Source organism: Lemur catta, chromosome X, assembly GCF_020740605.2.
Source record: "Lemur catta isolate mLemCat1 chromosome X, mLemCat1.pri, whole genome shotgun sequence".
Classification (NCBI taxonomy): domain Eukaryota; kingdom Metazoa; phylum Chordata; class Mammalia; order Primates; family Lemuridae; genus Lemur; species Lemur catta.
The window spans coordinates 19,593,182-19,613,473 of record NC_059155.1 but is presented as its reverse complement, the minus strand read 5'-3'; the positions used below and the strand labels follow the sequence as shown (position 1 = coordinate 19,613,473).

At 34.3% G+C, this 20,292-nt stretch overlaps 1 protein-coding gene across 7 annotated transcripts in view; it reads left to right on the top strand.

Moving 5' to 3' along the window:
* Window positions 1–20,292, top strand: part of KLHL13 (kelch like family member 13) — a 208,239-nt gene that overhangs the window by 157,888 nt on the left and 30,059 nt on the right. For all 7 annotated transcript variants that reach the window (XM_045538708.1, XM_045538706.1, XM_045538702.1 and 4 more), the window contains one exon: window positions 12,322–12,463. In XM_045538708.1, the coding sequence (XP_045394664.1) occupies window positions 12,350–12,463 (114 nt within the window). In that variant the 5' untranslated portion in view covers window positions 12,322–12,349. The remainder of the gene's footprint in view (window positions 1–12,321; window positions 12,464–20,292) is intronic.

Sequence of the window (20,292 nt, the reverse complement as noted above, 5' to 3'; positions counted from 1 at the left end):
CTGTAGGTGTTTCTAAAAATTCTAAACGATCTTTGCTCATCATTTACAAGTTGCCCTGTGTAACATCTTCTATTTTTCACTTTTTGTTTTTCTGGCTTCAAAAAATATAGAGCTTTTCACTGATCAGTGAGATAAAACCTTATCTCATTCAGGCTTTGTTGAATCCACGAACTGGAAGGAACCTTACAAATCACTCTCAGTCATATACCATTTACCTTGAAAGAGAATGTGATATTAATCTCTGATCACTTTTCCTCCATTTGTGTACATTTGTATTGATGATTTCACCCAGTCTTAATTTATATCTCTTTTTTAAAACCTCATTTCATCAACTGTATTACAAATTGTTAAAGATCAGCTTACTACAAAGCATTAAACTAGATTTCTTTTTATTAGATGTGATTACATCAGAGATTTTCTTTTGTCTGACAGTGAAACATGTTCTTAATTAATAGTTTGATCCAGCTTTAGTTTGGATGGGTCTATGAAATATTTGCAATAGAATTTTGAAAAGTATATGGATAGTCTAGATTGTGAATAGATAATCCAGTAGATAATCTTAGCATCACCAAATTGAAGTCATTTTTCATTCATTATGAGCACTTTCCTACAGAGAGGGTGTGCACGCAATCATTTCTGAATGATTCACAACTAAACAAAAGTTCGTGGAACTGGAAACAAAGTTTTGGTCTTAAGTACACTGAGACCTGGATCATTAGCATATTTTTCATAGAAATGTTGGTGAAGTATATAGACAGGTGCAATTGGAGTGTTTTTTCCAATTTTGGCTTTCTTTCATATAATTAAAACTATAGGTTATATTTTTGAATAGCAAGTATAATTTGATTGTTGATCAAGCTTTGCAGATAGCCTGATCTGGAACAAATAATCCTTTAAAATAATAGTAAGAAAAGTTGATGTTATTTATTTTTTATTTGGTGCTTATATGCTAAATATGAACTGATACCCTCATGGACTAGGGAATAAGGTATGTAATTTATGTAATTAAATATAAATGTATTTATAATACAAACTATGTATTTATAATATAAACTATGTAACTCATAGTTTATATGAATTATGCCACATGATACTTGTTAGTAGATAATGGTGAGCATTTATTACAATTTTTGTATCATTTAATCCTTTGGAAAGTAATAGTTTCTTTGACTATGGTCTCATAGCAAGCCAGTATCCTGACTGCTCTTTGTTTTCCTTTCACCTAGTGCAGTGAGTGGCACATAGCAGATGCTTAATAAATGTTGAGTGTATGAATGAGTTTAGAGAGAGCAGTTTTTAGGTCTTTAGCTCTATGTAAACCACTTCACTTGAGAGTGTTGAATTTCTTCATTCAATATATGCAATAATTTAATAGAGTAGTCCCCCTTTACCCATAGTTTTTCTTTCCAAGAGTTTAGTACTATCCCCTATTTTAAGCATCCACTGGGGGTCTTGGAATGTATCCCCCCATGGATAAGGGAGGACTACTGTACATAACAGTCTTGTTAGGGAGTAAGTTATAACCGTTTTTTCTATGAAAAGAACTAATCTAAAATCCAGATTTTGTTCATTGTTGCTGATAAATACCATGATGCTGGCACAGACTGAAGCAATGTACCAGTGACCAAAACACACATGGTTCATCAAGTTGTAATTTGATAAAGAAAATAAGGCTATTATTTGTTCTAAGATAGCAACTACTCTTAAAGAGTTATTTGACTTATATTCACATGCCCTTTATCATAACAGGGAAAATAATTAGAGACAAATTTATGTTTTGAAGCTAATATGTTTGCACTTAAATAATATTTTTGTGTGTAGGCTTGATAAAAGGAATGGCTGACTAAGAGAAAAGAAAACCTGATTAGGGCTTAAGGGAAATAAAATTAGTGCTAAAGAAAGAATTCACATTTATTTGTGTTCTGAATTTTTTATATTTAAAAAGGTTTCACACTAATTGCAGAGGTTTACTAGATATTAAATTTAAATTAAATCAATTTTCCTTCTATTAAAATGTTTAAATGAAATGGCTTTTACACATAATTTGGTTAGCAATAGACAAAAAGTTATAGCTATAAATATGTAAAAGCAATATATTCTAAAGCAAAACAATTGATAGTTTATAAATAAATTGGGATTTTTGTTTATCCTCTAATCATTAAATATATATTTCTTGTGAATAGTTTGCTGAAATGTGTAATTAGTTAAGGAGGGCTGGGCCAAGAAACCTTGAATTCAAGAGTCTAGGATTTGTTTTTTGTTCAGCAAGCAGTGAGTGGTTGAATACTTTTGAGCAAGGCAGTGATTTTCCGAGCTATAAATATAATGGCAGTATGTAAAAAATCTATACCATAATTTATATGAAATTTATAGCTTAAAATCCAGGTAACAGATAATAGAGACCAGAACTATGGCAGGGGCAGTGAAGAGTGGAGAGGAGGTGAAGGATAGGAGCATTCTAGAGAGAGATTCAGTAGTACTTGACAGTTGGGCAGGAAGCAGGGGTCAAAGATAATCAAAGTATTTTGATGATAGCAATTGTCATTTAGAATCCAAAATATTTTATCTATGGCTCTCTTGAATGTATGACATCAGGATACATTGGAGATTCCTGAAATTTCTGACTGACCAAGCTTCCAGAAATGGGCACTAAGAAATTTGTAGTCAAATCCATTTCTATTGAGTGTATTTTTTGCCTATGAAAAGATTGGATATTGGAGATTTAAAAATGATTGCTGCTTCAAGAAATAGCTCATGGGGTAAGGTGAGTGAGGGTAGTAGCATTTAGAGTAGCATTTTCCAGCTAACTGGGTAAACATAACACTTTGACTCCCTGCTACTCTCATCTACTTGGTGATTCTTCTCTCCTGGTGTCTGCTTCTCACCCACATTCTGAGAATCAGAAATTAGAATGTGGAGTGTGAAACACTGGTTTAAATGACTGTAGAGAAGGAAAAAAAGAAATGTTTCTCTCTTTTCATTTATCTCAGATTAAGATATTACAGTACTTCATCACTACTTTAAAATTTATAGATCACTTCTACAAAACACATGTACACACAATCTGAAAATGCTCCAGTTATCTTCTTTTTAAAACTCTCATTTAAATGACTGGGAAATTTGAGTGCTTGGTGCCTATTGTGTCATTTTATCAAAATGATATGGTCTGCCTCTACCATGTCAGCTCTACCCAAGAACACATAATCCTCTTTAAGCCAGAGGCCATGATGTTCCTAAAAAGAAACACTTTACCCCTAAAGAGGCAAACTCCCCAATGATTTATAATTTGTACCTTTGCCCCACTGAATCACCAGTCTGTCTTCCAGGAAAATATTACAAATTTTATTAAGGATTTTTACTATTTTAGGCAATGAAATATAGTCACAGTACAGAAATACTTTCCTCAAATGACTCCTCCCTTAGAGTTACTATGCTATGGACAAACACAAAAGTGTTCCCGTAGAGCAATTTCTGCTATTCACATTGGCAAAGTTGTCTGTGGCTAGATTATTAAATTGCTTTGTGGTATAGAAAGTGATCTTAGTTAAAATAGTTTTCTGGGAGTGTAGTAAAATGGTGGATCCTGTTGGCATTTTAGGAGAAAAATTGGGAACCATTTCTGCAGTTAAAGACTGAATTTATACTCTTGGAATATGGTAATTGAATGTATAGCTAGGTGAATGGGCTATATAAGTGACAGTAAAGACTATTTTGCATCTCCTAACAACCTGAGAACTTAAGGACAGCAATGGATATGTTTCTTTATGGTAATCATAGCACAAGAGGGATAATTTAAAGTCTTATAACAAAGTTTTATGGGAAAAAAATGCTTCATGGTGAGGCAGATATGCAGAAAGGGGAAAATAATTTTATTATGAGAAATGATACTTAAATTAGACTGTTTGCCTCCAATACACTCGTTTTTTTCATGTCTCATTTTAAAAGAGAAATAAACATCCCCATAAGACCTGGTCATGAATTATTGACTTTGTGAAGTTGAATATAACTGGGAAATTCAGAAAAGGATAGGATTTTCACCACTTGATTAATGATTTTTCTGTTTCCAGATAGATTTGTGTCAGTGATTTCTAATTAGCTTTGAGTTCGTGGAATCTGCCTTTATAACAAACTCTAAAATTGGATAACTTGGATGTCTGAATATTTAATAAACTGAAATTTTAGGCAGGTGAAACCCAATTCTTTCATAACACGCTTTTTGATTTAAATGCACCATAGCGCAACCGTCATTTCAAAGTTGGTGAGCTACAGATAATAGGAGTAAAATGACACCTCGGTTAACAAATCCTCTGGAAGCAAAGCTCCTTTAAAGAAAATTGGCCTGGGCGTTGAAGTTTCTTCATTTGGGGATTCTTCATTTCTTCATTGCAGTTTCTTCATTTGGGGATTGAAGAAGGCAAAGGCAAGCTCACTGCCACAGGTATAGAGACTTCTCAATGGGCAGGCCTGGTGCTAGCTGTAGGATAAAATATCCTTCCAGAGGGCTTAAGCTTGGCCAGAGGATTGTAGCTATTTTCTCTGTGCACTGAGAAGGGGACTACTGACAGTAATGGGAGCACATGCTGTTTCTCCTGACCCATTTCTACACGTTACCATCTCCCTACTACCATTAGCATGTGTACACTCTCTCACTGTATGTGGCTTCTTTTATTTATTTATTTGATTTTATTATTTTTTTTATTTCAGCATATTATGGGGGTACAAATATTTAGGTTACAGATATTGCCCTTGTCCCTTCCCCCGCCCTCCCAGTCAGAGCTTCAAGCATGTCCATCCCCCAGGCGGTACGCATCACACTTATGTATGTATATACCCATCCCTTCCTCCCCCCTCCCATCTGCCCGACACCCGAAGAATGTTATTCCTATATGTGCACTTAGGTGTTGATCAGTTAAAATCAATTTGATGGTGAGTACATGTGGTGCTTATTTTTCCATTCTTGGGATACTTCACTTAGGGGAATGGGTTCCAGCTCTATCCAGGAAAATACAAGAGGTGCTATATCACCATTGTTTCTTATAGCTGAATAGTACTCCATGGTATACATATACCACATTTTATTAATCCACTTGTGCATTGATGGGCACTTGGGTTGTTTCCACATCTTTGTAATTGTGAATTGTGCTGCTATCAACATTCGAATGCAGATGTCTTTTTTATAGAATGTCTTTTGTTCCTTTGGGTAAATGCCCCATAATGGGATTGCTGGGCAAGGGAGCTTTGACTTTGCATTTTTGTGTGATAGGTATGGAATAAACATTTAGAAATTCATTCCTTTTTCTAATTATTTTTTAAATATTTCATTAATAATTCATTCTTTTATTTCTCCTTTGGGAAATACAATGGATTCTTACATTATCTATCTACCATCCATCTATCCATCTACCTACCTGCTTACCTATCTACCCATCTACCTATCTTGTTTTCAACAAAGTATAATAAGAAATATGAAGAATGAGAAATAATATATAAACAAAACTTCCTAAATAGAGAACATTTTCGTTCAAGATGTATGAGACGTGATGTAGTTGAATTGGTATATGGATTTTAAAAGATAGAGGGGGACTAAAGTCTTGAAATATGGTAAGTAGAGGAAGCAAACATTAATTTTAAAGTTTTTCAAGGACGGGATTGGGATATTCAGTGCAAATACTTTTCGGTTTGGCTAATTAACTTTCATCCTGTTATAGTTATCTAGTGGAGTATCCTTTGTCATTCCATTTGTCTAGCCCAATTCTCTCATCTGTGCCATAGTGCTGTATCTGTGATTGCGATGGTGGCATTGGAATTCGGAATCTGTTCTTTTAAATGTTGATATCAGTAATGTATAATTCTCCCTAAATTTGATCTGAGTTATATTCTCAGACATGTTATCTTCCTACCCCATATGTGTTGGGAGAATGGCATGAGGAATTTTTAGCACTGGTATTGTTTTTATGGAAATAGAGTAGTAAAAGTGGGTGATTTTTAGACTGAATTAATTAAACCACAAAATTACTTGTCTATAACAGAATGTATCCTCCTTGTATTTATAAACTAAGCATTGAAATGCAATTTGCTTTATGGCCTCTACTGTCTACTATTTTTAATTTTTCAGGCTTCGTATAAATGGGAACAATGTGGGCTCTGGATTCAGATGTGGGTTCAAATCATAGTTTTCAGACTCGTGGTGAGGCCTTAGACTCTCTTAGCTTCAGTTCCCTGTCTTTAAGATAGGATTGTTTTGAGGATTAAGTAGGATACTAGAGTGTGCCTGGCACAATGCCTAGTACACAGCAGGTGCTGGGTAAATGATCTTATTCCTATGATAAAACAGACATCAGCTATTTATTAATGTGATTCTATTTTAAATGTGACAGACATATACATATAAGAAGCCTGTGTAATAGCTTCTCAGGAAAATCATTTTACAGCATGGCCCTATCACCTTGATTTTTTTCTCTTTTGTGGAGTTATATTGCTGCAGTAGAAAAGAAAGCTTTGGAAAGATAGAAGTTATTTTATAAAATCTCATCTATAACTAAAGATTTCCATTAGTGAAAACATTTCAAGTAGACAATAATTTACTTATATTTATATCATTACAAAAACTACAAGTAACTAACCAAAGCTTTATCTTTCTCGATTCCTTTCAGGCAAACACCTCATTAAGGAGATACATTCTCCACAGTTTCTTAAACAACAATTAATTTATGCCTTATTAAGAGAAGTTGCTATGATATTTATAATTTCCTTGTGTAATGATACTGTAAATGACATTTTAGTTGGGGGGCAGATCTTTCAATATTTGAAGTTTTAAGTTTTTTTTATTCCATCCGTAAAAATGCCATGCTTACATTATAGACATTAACTTCATGAGTTGGGAATTTTGTTTCTGATTTTTTCAAAACATTTTCCTTCTTTTTTGTAATGGAAGAGTTGAGTGTGCGCACATGCACATGTCTGTACACTCAAACATGGGTGATACTATTCGATTTTTGTTTGAGAAGTGTGGAAAAAGAGAGTAGTAGAAAATCTATTAATATCTTTAGAATTCAATGCAGTATGCATACTTTGAATCTGTCTGAAAACCAATGGGAAATGACTTCTACTATCTTAAGTTTTTAATTTATTTCTCAAGAGTGGAAAGAAATACCTTGACAGATTTAGCACTCAAATTCAAATGAGTATGAGAACAGGTGGTGAAATTTCTCCTCCACCTGCTATGCAACTTTATCACAAGAAATGTTTCATTTAGCAAATGCTGCTGCTAGCAGACACTTCTCTGTTTCAGAGCAGAAAAACAAATGGAGGGGGAGTACTTCTTTGAAGAAAACCTTTTTCTTGATTTTCTTTTTAAATTGTGAGTGTGAGAAATATGTATTTATTTTCCTGGGAGATGGGTGGTGGAAAGGATGAGTCAGTGCCTTGATTAACCAGCCTGTTTTGTTGTATTATCAAGCCATTCATGGCTTTCTTGTATTTGTTTTGTTTTGTTATCATTGCTGTTCTTGTATGTCAACCCATTGGCACTAACTTTGGTTAAGATAATATTATTAATCTTGGTACTTGAAATATTTGTATAGTACTTTGACACTAACTCAAGAGACTCCCATTCTTTTGTCACAGTGAAATTGAGTTATTAGAAAACATTGCTAGATTTAACCTTTTTTGTAATGAAATGTTGGCAAGCAAAAGGAAGTGCTATGAAACTAAACGGCAAGTAAGTAAAGAAAAGATAGAGGTGTTATTCATATACGTTTACCTTTCTAGCTTTTCTATGATTCATTTCTTCTTTTTTCTTCTCAGAAATTACAAACAATACAGAGAATGTATAGAGAACGATCTTTTATTCTTGACAGTATCAATGTGCTGCTTTTCATTTGGTGCTAGCCAGATGTTAATGTGCCAATGCATGAGTTGGCATACTTAACCTCTCTACTAAGAAAAGCCAAGTGTTTCATTGTGTTTTCATGCTAATAATTTTAAGAAATACTAAAATGTTACCTTTTTCTTGATGATGAAATTTGACCTCAGCTAGCTTTCTGTATAGCATGAACTGGTATTGCAATGATAGAAACTAAGAAATTGAGATATGCATTTTATAACTTATCAAGACAATACCTAACTTTGTAAACACTAAAGTACTGATTCAGTGGGTTTGGGGGGCGGTTTATTTAGGTATGGAGACTGAAGAGTGTTGAAAGGTTATCTGTGGCTTTAGAGCCAAATGATACAATTAAGAGATGCTCTTTCCTTCCCCATATAGCATAACAGCAAACTCATTTGCTATAGTGACTTCTAAGACTACATGGTTCTCTATAGAAGCTCTACCAAATTAAACCTCTACAGAACTATTCATTGGAGAAAACATACTTGAATCAGACCGGCAGAGCACTCTTGCCGTGGCCCGCCTACCAGAACATAGACATAATACACAATCCTTCATTGTCGTGATGTTCACTATATAAAAAAGGATTTGTTCATTTAGTGATTTTTAAATTTCCTTTAAAAATTCATCTGGATGAACAGTTCTATGCAGATAGTGGGAGTTTAATATATGTTTGAACTAACAATTCTGAGAATGTATCTTCTACTCTATTCTTTGGTAATTTTGTAGGTTTAAAGATAGAATCTTTGTTTTAATTTGCATGTTCTTGAATACTGATGAAGTCGAACATTTTTCTGTATGTGAACCATTTGTACTTCGATCTTTGTGAATTTTGTGTTCATATCATTTACACATGTTTCTCTTGGGATACTTTTTAAAATGTGGAAGTTTTGAGGCAAAATTACAATGTTGGCAGCACTTTGTTAACATATGACAATTGCTTAGACTTTTTCTCCTTGTCTTTAAACAACAGTGCAAATCAATTCCATCATTTGTGTATGTTCAATTTGACCATGTTTGCAAAGCTTTTAGCAAAATGATCAGATAGTGCCTCTATCTTTAACCTAATGCTCATCAAAAAACTAATTGTTTTTGTTAAGCAAGCACAGTTGACTGATTCATGCATACTTTATGAAAGATTGCTTTTGTGCTGTGTGGTTGGTCATTGTTTCAAAAATAAGATGTATCCAGTGGTGACGGGTTAGGCGGGGGTGGCATGGCAGCAATATGCAGGCTATAATGTTGTAGGAAAAAGAGACATTTAATTTTTAGAAAGCAAATTGGTAAACATAGTCTCTCCCATGAATAACTTTATAGTGTTGATGAAATGGGAATATTTGGACAGGATTTTTCAGATTTTAGTTTAGCATGTAAAAGTGAATCTAGATAACAACTGATTTAAGCAAAATTAAGAAATTAACATTCTTACATGAGCTTATATAAAACAAAAGCTTTGATGCATAATTGTCTTATAAGCATCAAGGCCATTACCTACTTATTAATATCTACTGTAAATACTTGATTTTTCAAATTGATGGGCCTGAGGAGAGCAAAGGTATTCTGTTAGGTGGCCTTGGAAGAGTTTGTGGTAATTAATAATCCTATTGTGTTTTGTACTGCTAGCATTATCTCACGGAGTCAATCCTAAGACTGGAAAATTATTTAAGACATAAATTGCTTGAGAAAAATTTTCATGAGAAGGTCAATCCCTCTATATTAGGGTTTCTCAACTTCGGCACTCTTGACATTTTTGCCTGAGAACATCTTTGACATAGAGAACTAACTGTCTTGTGTATTGAAAGATGTTTAGTAGCATCCCAAGAAATGACAGTGCTTGCCTCCTCCCACCCTAGTTGCGACAATGAAAAATGTTTCCAGACATTGCCAGAGGTGGGGATGGGGTGAGTGGCAAAATGTTTCCCCTGCCCCCATTGAGAAACACTGGTATAGAATGCAGAAAAAAACTATAGAATGCAGAAAAAAAATAAGATTTTAAAAATGTTATTTGTTCTTGGAATTACTCAGATAATTATTCCTTTAAAGCATAGTTTGGTATCATCATGGCCTGGGAGGTGTCATCACCTTGCAATGTTGAAAAACAATGCTCTTCACATCCAGTCAGTAAACTTAATGGAAAGGAGATAGAAGGGAATATTGAATCTGCTAAGAAGGTTGACATGGCATGTACTGTTACCATGGCACAAATAGTAGGGAGTATTTTGAATATTAAAGAGTCATGAAGAAGATCATTTTAGTGAAGGCTTCTTCAGCTTTTGAAGTAATTAATTAGAAAGGCAGCCATATTATATTGCCAAGAAAGGGCTGCATTTTCACATTCAGCTTTTCAATTTTAAGAGCAAGAGACAAATGACAAGTAAACAAGTTGTCTGTAGTTTATTCAAAAAGGCAATTTCCAGGATATGTCATAGTGGCAATGTGGTTTCAGTTTTGCCTCTGTCCTGTTTTACATCTGCAGTTTTATAAAAATGATAATTGATGGTCATTTAAGCACTGGACAATAAAGAAATGTCTTTGTAATGATCCACAGAAATGAGATTCTGTATTCATTCAGAGGACATACATTAAGCCTCTCATGCCAGACTCTATGCAGGGGCTACAGAAACTAATAAAACAGTCTGCTTGATTATCCAATTAAAATAATGCTGGATGAATGGAAATTTTCTGTTTAGAGATACCAATCACTATCAATCTATTTCTGACTTTTTCAATTGATTCTGTAATTTTAAATGTCTGTCCACAAAAGTTTTTTAAAGGTGTGTGTGCACTATATTTCATATATATAATTTACTTCTTTTAAAGCTACTTCTGAAACTCTAGCAGAAAACTATATCTATTTTCTTTTATGCTTGTTAAAATCTTATTTATTCTCTTTATTAAATATCCATGAGAGTTGAATAAAACATGGTTATACATTATTAATGCATTTTTGGTTATACTATGGCTCTAATATCATTAATAAGAATTGATGTCACCCTTAAGGCCAGAATTTTGCTAATTATTGCAGGATTTCAAACCATTTGGTTGGTGTCAGAATTCAAAGAAGGATCTTTATTTAAAGTATGATATAGTCTTAAAACTCTTTTTCTTGTTAAAACTGATCAACTTAGGTTATAGGTAAGATAGGAAAAAGGGTAAAAGGTTTATGATATTGGATAGCTCAGTTAGAAAAGCAAATAATTCAAAATTTAGGAAGCTACAGACAAATAGGAAAAACAAAGAATTCTGGCACTTGAAAATCCATTCTCCTCCATTTTTCTAATGTCCATTTTAGCAGTCTATGTCAGGAATGCACAAACCAATTCAGACACGTGGGCTCTTAGGCAGGTGATCCAGAGATGATTTTAGCAATGTATACATATGGAGAAACACAAGGCCTCTTCTAAGGAATAATGAAAGGTTGTTCCACAATGGCCCATTTTTAGTGTGACCTAACTGAGGCTTTTTAACTATGAAATATATTGTCATATTCTCCATGCAACAAGTGACCTACTGACTACAGGTTCTCCAACCCTTTCTTATGGCCCCTGAAAAAATTATTCTTGCAACCCATATGGGGATAGCTTGCGTTGATTTTTTTCAGTATTCATGTCTTTGAAAAGATGGAAATGCCACTAGACTGTAGCTATTTAGCTAAGCAATGGCAAACTGATATGTGAGAGATACTGCTAGAAAAAGAAATTATTTCATATGTAAAATTGTGTTCAGTTGGGGTTGAATAGGGGTTATTATTACTAATAACAGAAGAGGAAGTAATGTATTAATATATCACAGTTAATCTTTGACTTTTATTAATGGGGGCTTTGGAGTTGGAATCAAACTAGACCTAGATTTACATCTTGGCCCAACCACTTTAATAACATTGTGACCCTAGGTGAGTGACTTTTAACACTTATTTGTTATCCCTACCCTTAATAAAAATGAGATAATAATGTTAGCTATTGCATTGGATTGCTTTAAGGATTAAATGAGCTCATGGGTGTAAAATTCTTGGCAAGTACCTGATTTATAGTGACTATTTAATAAATGGTAGCTATTATTTTTTGTCTTTCTAAAATTAGGTGTTCCAAATTAATTTTAACTTGTGGATAATGCAATTTGATGGCATTGCTACCTAAACAGTAAAATAACCAAAAGCAATTACTGTGGCCCTAAAAGACCCTTAAAAGTTTTGAACCAACTTGTAAATTGATTTCTCAGTTCTCATTTATATTTGCTGTCCCTGGAGAGCATTTACAAATATTTATTTCTTCTATGATAGAGAGTTGTCTGAGTCTCAAATACAATGAAACAAAATTCAGTATATTCCATAATCAGATGATTGGCAATATTATTTATTTTTCTAATTAATATCATTATTGTGAATTATACAAGTTTTAATTTGCATTTCTTTTTTATTTTTTTTAAAAATTCAGATCTCTCGTGGAAGAGGAAGACCAACACATGAAATTGTCCCTTGGAAGCAGCGAAATGGGCCTCTCATCCCATTTGCAGTCTTCCAAGGCGGGAACTACACGCATCTTTACCAGCAACACCCACAGTTCTGTGGTGTTACAGGTAATGTAACCTAAAACCCACCGTGGATTTTGTGGTATGGGATGTCAATAGTGGGTATGTAGGGACAGGATGTTTATGGTAACTCTCTGTATTTTCTGCTCAGTTTTGCTGCGAACCTAAAACTGCTCTAAAAAAAAGTTTATTAGTTAAAAAAACAAAGACAAAAACTAACCAGGGAGAAATCTTGATGGAGGAACACATACCTTCCTGATGTTAAAAAAAAAAGCCTGATTCCATTCTTTGTTTTGTTTGTGTAAAGGACATTGTGCTATCATGCCACTTTCTTACAGAATACCATATCTGGCAACATTGACATTTCATTCAATAGCAGCCAAAGTAAATATCACAATGTTCCTACATTAAATTTTCTAGTTTCTCATTCACAACCTATTTTACTATTATCTTTGTCATAGTTTGAAAGATCGTATTTATTTGGTCTCTCAACTCACATTGATAATAGTAGGTGTGGGAATAGGGGTGAGGACTGCTGGATACAAACCCACTGATACATGTGAGAAGTAGTAACTAGAATCAAATTAGGGGACAGAACGCATTAGAAAGTCAAAAGAATACAAAAGACAGCAATCTGGAGCTGTTTAGCATAGGGAGTAGCAGTCTAAGTACTTCTGACTTTGTGGACATTTTCTGACCTCTGTGGGCATTGTTGAATTAGAAGACAATATAGTGAATGTCCATAAATGTCTTCTAGATATAGTTAAATTTATATCTACTTTCTCTGCTTAGTGAGATAAGGAAAAAATATTTTTAAAATGTATATGTACAAGAAATCTCCCAGGTGGATTTCATGCATACCTCTGGTCAAGAACCATCATAGTAAAGCAGTATATGGTATAAGGGGAGATGAGGCTTATACTTGCTGTGTGGCCTCTGTGTTTAATGTAATTTATCTGAACTTCATTTTCATTATCTCCAAAATGTGACTCTTGACTAGGAGATCTCTAAATTCCCTTCTAGTTCTGATCTGTGAGTTCAGTGAAATCTCATTTTCTCAATATTTCAGTTTCTAATTGGAGTTGGGTTCTATCTAAGGTTCATTATCCTGTGGGTATCACCAACAGAAATGTGAGGGTCGGGAAGGAAAAGCTTTCCATCTCCTGGTATCTTAAGGTTGTGTAAATGCTTAAACTGTTGGTTTTTTGAGGTCATGAGAAGAGAGAATAAGGGATCAGGCAGACTGGAAAAGTATGAGAGGAAGAAGTTTTTTTGGTATATTAAAATGCTCTCTGTAAGGAAAAATTTTTAAAAATAGAAAAAACCCAGAAAAGGATACCCTTGCATCTTTACTACACTTCTGCTCTATGCATGCCCATAGTCATGTCTTAAAGCCAATTATTGTGATCCTGCTAATTTTAAAATTTACTTTAAACCAAATAATGATAGCTACTGTAGCACAATAAGAGAATTTTAGAGCGGTTGTTCTCAAATTTTAGTGCATGTGGGAATCACAAGGAAGGCTTGTTAAAGCACTGAGCCCTAGGCCCCAACCCACAGTTTCTGAATTGAAAACTCTGGAGGTGGAGCCCAGGAATTTGCATTTCTGACAAGTTCCCAAGTGATGCTTCACATCAGGGAACATACTTTTAAAGCCACTGTTCTGGAGGCACAGACCTTCTACCAAGAGTCATAGCCTCTTCCTTTTCTCCCTATATCTTATGTAGATTGTAAATTATTGTTACAAAGGGGAAACATTATAAATAGCTTAAGTATCTATCATTAAGGAAATTGTTACGTGGACTATATTGTGTCCAAACTATGCAATACTTTTTGGTGAAAAGTCTTCTTTTCCTTTGGTTAGATACCCAATAGTGGGATTGCTAGATCGAATGGTAGGTCTACTTTTAGTTCTTTGAGGAATCTCCGTACTGTTTTCCATAGAGGTTGTACTAATTTGCAGTCCCACCAACAGTGTATAAGCATTCCTTTCTCTCTGCATCTGTGCCAGCATCTATTGTTTTTGGACTTTTTTTTAAAATAAAAGCCATTCTAACTGGGTAAAGTGATATCTCATTGTGGTTTTAATTTGCATTTCCCTGATGATTAGTGACATTGACATTAACACCTTTTACAATGATCTTGATGGAACTGGAGACCATTCTCCTAAGTGAAGTATCTCAAGAATGGAAAAGCAAACAACGCATGTACTCACTATTAAATTGGAACTAACCAATGAGCACACATGTGTACAGAGGGAAGTAAAACTCTGTGAAAATCAGCCAGCGGGGAGGGGGGAGGAGGAAAGGGACACAAACCTACCTAATGGATGCAATGAACACTGTATTTGGGTGATGAATACATGTATAGCCAGGACTCAAGCATTAAAAAAGTGATCCATGTAACTTAAAACATTTGCATCTCCTTAATATTTTGAAAAAAACCTAGGCAATACTGTGCAGTCACTAAAAAGAGTGAGATATTAATAGATCTGTATGTATTGAAGGGAAAGAATATAAGATATTAAATAAAAAATTAAAGCAGGGAAAATGTGGTAGATCCATACAATGGAATATGATTCAGTTGTATTAAAAATGTATTGATACATGCTGTCATATGGATGAACCCTGAAAACATTATGTGAAGTGAAAGAGACTAGTCATAAAAGTCTTTATTTTATATGATTCCATTCATATGAAATGTCCAGAATAAAGAAATCTGTAGAGATAGAAAGGACACTAGTGGTTGCTTATGATTGGGCAAATGGGAGGATATGAATGTGATAGTGTGATGAAAATATTCTAAAGCTGACTGTGGAAAGAGTTGCATATATCTGTGAATATACTAAAACCATTGATTTGTACACATTAAATGGGTGAATTGTATGCTATGTAAATTATATCTTTTTTTTTTTTGAGACAGAGTCTCACTCTGTTGCCCGGGCTAGAGTGAGTGCCGTGGCGTCAGCCTAGCTCACAGCAACCTCAAACTCCTGGGCTCGAGCAATCCTCCTGCCTCAGCCTCCCGAGTAGCTGGGACTACAGGCATGTACCACCATGCCCGGCTGATTTTTTCTATATATATATATGTTTTTAGCTGTCCGTATAATTTCTTTTCTATTTTTAGTAGAGACGGGGTCTCGCCCTTGCTCAGGCTGGTCTCGAACTCCTGACCTCGAGCAATCCTCCCGCCTCGGCCTCCCAGAGTGCTAGGATTACAGGTGTGAGCCACCGTGCCCGGCCATGTAAATTATATCTTAATAAAGCTTTTAAAAATGTAACAGGGTAGTGTGTATTGTATAACCCTGTTTATTTGTAGAAAAATTATACAATATGTATACATACACATGAATGCATAGAAAAGGTTTGAGAACATTAAGGAGGCTGGTGAATGGTGTTATCTTTTACTCTGTATAATTCCACAGTGTTTAATTTTTATTTACAGTGGAGACTTGTTCTGTATCACCTTATGTAAACCATTCATTTCAACCATTCAAACCATTCATTTCAACCATTATATTTAAAAAATATAATGGCTGAATAAACAAGTGTAGCTGTGTCATAGAGCCCTTAGCTCTGTCACATCCTAGCTCATTCATCCAGGCTGGGGCAAGAACACTGATGTGAAAGTAACCTGAAAGTTTGTATTACCTGAAGGTAATTTTTCTTCAACTGATTTTTTAAATGTTGTTATATTTTCTGTGGCAGTATAGAACTGCAACTCTGTATTGCTATTGAAAAACTTGTATGCTCTGTTTAAAAGTCTATTAAAAATTTTGTTCTTACAAACTGAGATTTTTAAGGCCAAGCACTAACAGGGAACTTTTTTGTACCTAATCTTAGGTGTGTGGCTGTCAAGGGAACATGCTAGAGAAGTGTTTAATGTGTAAATGTTATCATTGTTTTAAAATTAGCAATAACACAAACTTCAGCTTCAAAAGGCATTGAAAGTAGCTGTCAGGGGAACTGATCCATGGGGAGAAACTGTTCTAGGAAGTTTCACTCTGCAGAATTACCCACTGCCTAATTGTAGTGAGAAGGACATGGGTTTCAGCCAAAACTGGAACTCTAGTTGTGCCACTTACCATGTAGTTATGTGACTTTGGAAAAGTCACTTATCCTCTCTGGATCTTATTTTTATGTTTCCGTATTTATAACCTGGGTAAGAGATGTGAGGATTAAATGTCACACTTTATGGAAAAGTAAGGTGCATAATAAATATCCATTTCTTTTCCTTCTACTTGAACTAAACAGAGAAGGTATCAGAGGAAATGGAGTTGAACAGAAGCGGTGGATGCACCAAATATGGTGTCTATCTGGTTGGCTTGAATGACTGTAGTGGATTAGTCATCTCCATTAAATACACTTTAGCAAACTAGGCTGTCAAAGTGCCTAGAAAGACACTTGCTACCTGATAGGCTTACATTCCTAGAACTTTGAATGAATTCCAGGGGAATCCATGGTAGAGTTAGCAGTGCAAACTACTTTTACTCAAGTAAGGAAGATTAACCAGGGTTAGGGTAAGCAGTGATTGGTAAAATCTAGGATTATTTCATTTCCCTCAATCCTTGACTACCACTACATTTTTGGTTACTTCTCATGGAAACCTTCCATTCTTTGACTTCTCTGTATTATTCCAGGTTGTCAGCATCTTTTACCACTGCATTTTATGGTCATTCATTGACTCATACCCTTCCTAGCATCTTCAGTTTTTTAAATAACAGCTTTATTGAGATATAATTCACATGCCATATAATTCATCCATTTAAAGTGTACAAGTCAATGGTTTTTAGTATATTCCCAGCGCTGTACAACTATCACTGCAGTGAATTGTAGAACATTATCATCACCTCAAAAAGAAGCCTGTATCTGTTAGCAGTCACTCCTGCCCCAACCCCTTCCTCAACCTTAGGTATTCTCTGTCTCTATAGGTCTGTCTATTCTGAGCATTGTATAAATGGAATCATAAAATATGTGCTCCTTTGTGACTGGTTTATTTACCATGTTTTCAAGATTCATCCATGTTGTAGCATACAACATGCTTCCTTCCTTTCTATGGCCAAATAATATTCTATTGTATGGATAGACCACATTTTGTTTATCTATTCTTCCATCAATGGACATTAGGTTCCCCCCCCACATTTTGGCTGTTATGAATATTTTTATACAAGTATCTGTATGGACATGTTTTAATTTCTTTTTGGTGTATACCTAGAAGTGGAATTACTGATTTCTATGGTAATTCTATGTTTAATCTTTTGAAGAACTGCCAGAGTGTTTTCCAAAGTGGCTATACCATTTTATATTTACACTGGCAGTGTATGAGGATTTCAATTTCTCTATAGTCTCACCAGCACTTATTATCTTGTTGATTATAGCTCTCCTACTAGGTGTGAAATGGTATCTCATGGTTTTGATTTGCATTTCCCTGATGGCTAATGATGTTTAATGTCTTTTTATTTGTACTTATTGTTATTTGTATGTCATCTTTGAAGAAATGTCCATTCAGATACTTTGACCATTTTTTAGTTGGGTTATTTCTCTTTTTACTACTTAGTAGTAAGCGTTCTTATATATGTTCTAGATAGAAATCCCTTATATAATACATGGTTTGTAAGTATTTTCTCTGAGTACCTTCAGTTTTATGGTCCCTTGTTGTTCTGCCATAACTGCCTTGCCAATCTCCAATTTTTTATCTATTCAACCATACAATCTTTCCTTCTGCCTTGCCTTAGCAGGGTTAATAGGACAGAGGGTCAAGGAAAATGCCTGGAAGGCTTTGAATTTTTCACCATTCCCAAACATATATCGTTTGTTCACATGTCAGTGTTTTTGTACCCATTACCTCTCCCTGGAATGCACTTACTTTAATTGTTCTGTCTGGTAAATCCCTATTCATTCATAATGACCCACTTTAAATGGTACCTCTTTTATAAAACGTTTCTTGACCCAAGTAGAGTTAGTAGCTTCTTCTACTCAGATATTTTAGCTCTTCTTAATATGGCTTATCACTGAGCTCCTCATGATTTAGGATTTATTAATAAATTGTTGTTTCTATATGCCTATGATCTAGTGCCGTGGTTCATGGTAATGCTTAATAAATGTCAATTTTTTGCATTATTAGCATCATAATTATCATTAAAAGAGATAATACATTTGTTGTGAAGAAGCTTTTTAATTTGATGTAATTCCACTTGTTTATTTTTGCTTTTGTTGCTTGTGCTTTTGAGGTCTTATTCAAAACATCCTTGCCCAGTCCAATTTCATGAAGCAATTCTCCTATATTTTCTTCTAGTAGTGTCATAGTTTTGGGTTTTAGATTTAAGTCTTTTGTTCATTTAGAGTTGATTTTTGTCTATGGTGAGAGATAACAGTCTAGTTTCTTTTTCTGCATGTGGATATCCAGTTTTTCTAGCACCATTTATTGAAGAGACTGTCCTTTCCCCAGTGTGTGTTGTTGACACCTTTATCAAAAATCAGTTGGCTATAAATGCATGGATTTACTTCTGGGTTCTCTATTCTGTTCCACTGGTCCATGTGTCTGGTTTTATGCCAGTACCAGACTGTTTTGTTTACTATAGCTTTGTAGTATATTTTAAAGCCAGGTAGTGTGATGCCTCCAACTTTGTTCTCTTTGCTCAAGATTGTTTGGCTAGCCAAGATATTTTTCATTTTGAAGTGATGAGACAACCTATAGAATTGGAGAAAATATTTGCAAACCAATGCATCTGACAACCAGTTACTATCCAGAATATATAAGGAACTCAACTAAATAGCAAGAAGCCAAATAATCTGATTAAAAAATGGGTAAATGACTTGAATAGACATTTCTCAAAAGAAGACATACAAATGAGCAACAAATATATGAAAAGATGCTCAACATCACTAATCATCAGAAAAATGCTAATCAAAACCACAATGTGATGTTATCTCATGCTGGTTAGAATGCCTATTATCAAAAAGAAAAAAATAACAAATGCTGGTGAGGATATGGAGAAAAAGGAACTCTTATATACTGTTGGTGGAAATTAAAATTAGTATAACCATTATGGAAAATGATATGGAGGTTTCTTAAAAAAATTACAAATAAAACCACCATATGATCCAGCAATCCCATTATTGGGTAAATATCGGAAGGAAATTAAATCAGTAATCCATGTTTATTGCAGCACTATTCACAATAGCCAAGATATGAAATCAACCTAAATGCTCATCTATAGATGAATGGATAAAAAAATGTGAGACACACACACACTACAATATACAATATATACAATGGAATACTATTTAGCCATAAAACAGAATGAAATGTTGTCATTTGTGGCAGCATGGATGAACATGGAGGACATTATGTTAAGTGAAATAAGCCGGGTACAGAAAGACAAACACTGCATAATCTCACTCATATTAAGAATCTAAAAAAGTTGAATTATAGAATTAAGGAATAAAATAGTGGTTACCAAAGGCTGGAGAGGATGAAGGGGACCAGGAAAGATTGGTCAATGAGTACCAAGTTACAGTTAGACAGGAAGAATAAGTTTTGGTGTTCCATTACCCAGTAGGGTGACTATAGCAAATAACAATGTAGTGTGTATTTCAGAAAAGCAAGAAGAGAAGATTTTGAATGTTGTCACTATAAAGAAATAATAAATGTTTAAAGTCATGGATATGGTAATTACCCTGATTTGATCATTATACTATGTATTCATGCATTGAAACATCACATTGTACCCTAAAATATGCACAATTATTATGTGTCAATTATAATCTAAAAATTAAATTAAGAAAAGATATAATGCATATAAAGAGCTTAGCCTAGTACCTGGCATAGAGGAAGCACTCAATGCCTTTTACAGTTCTTATTGATATTGTTTGTAG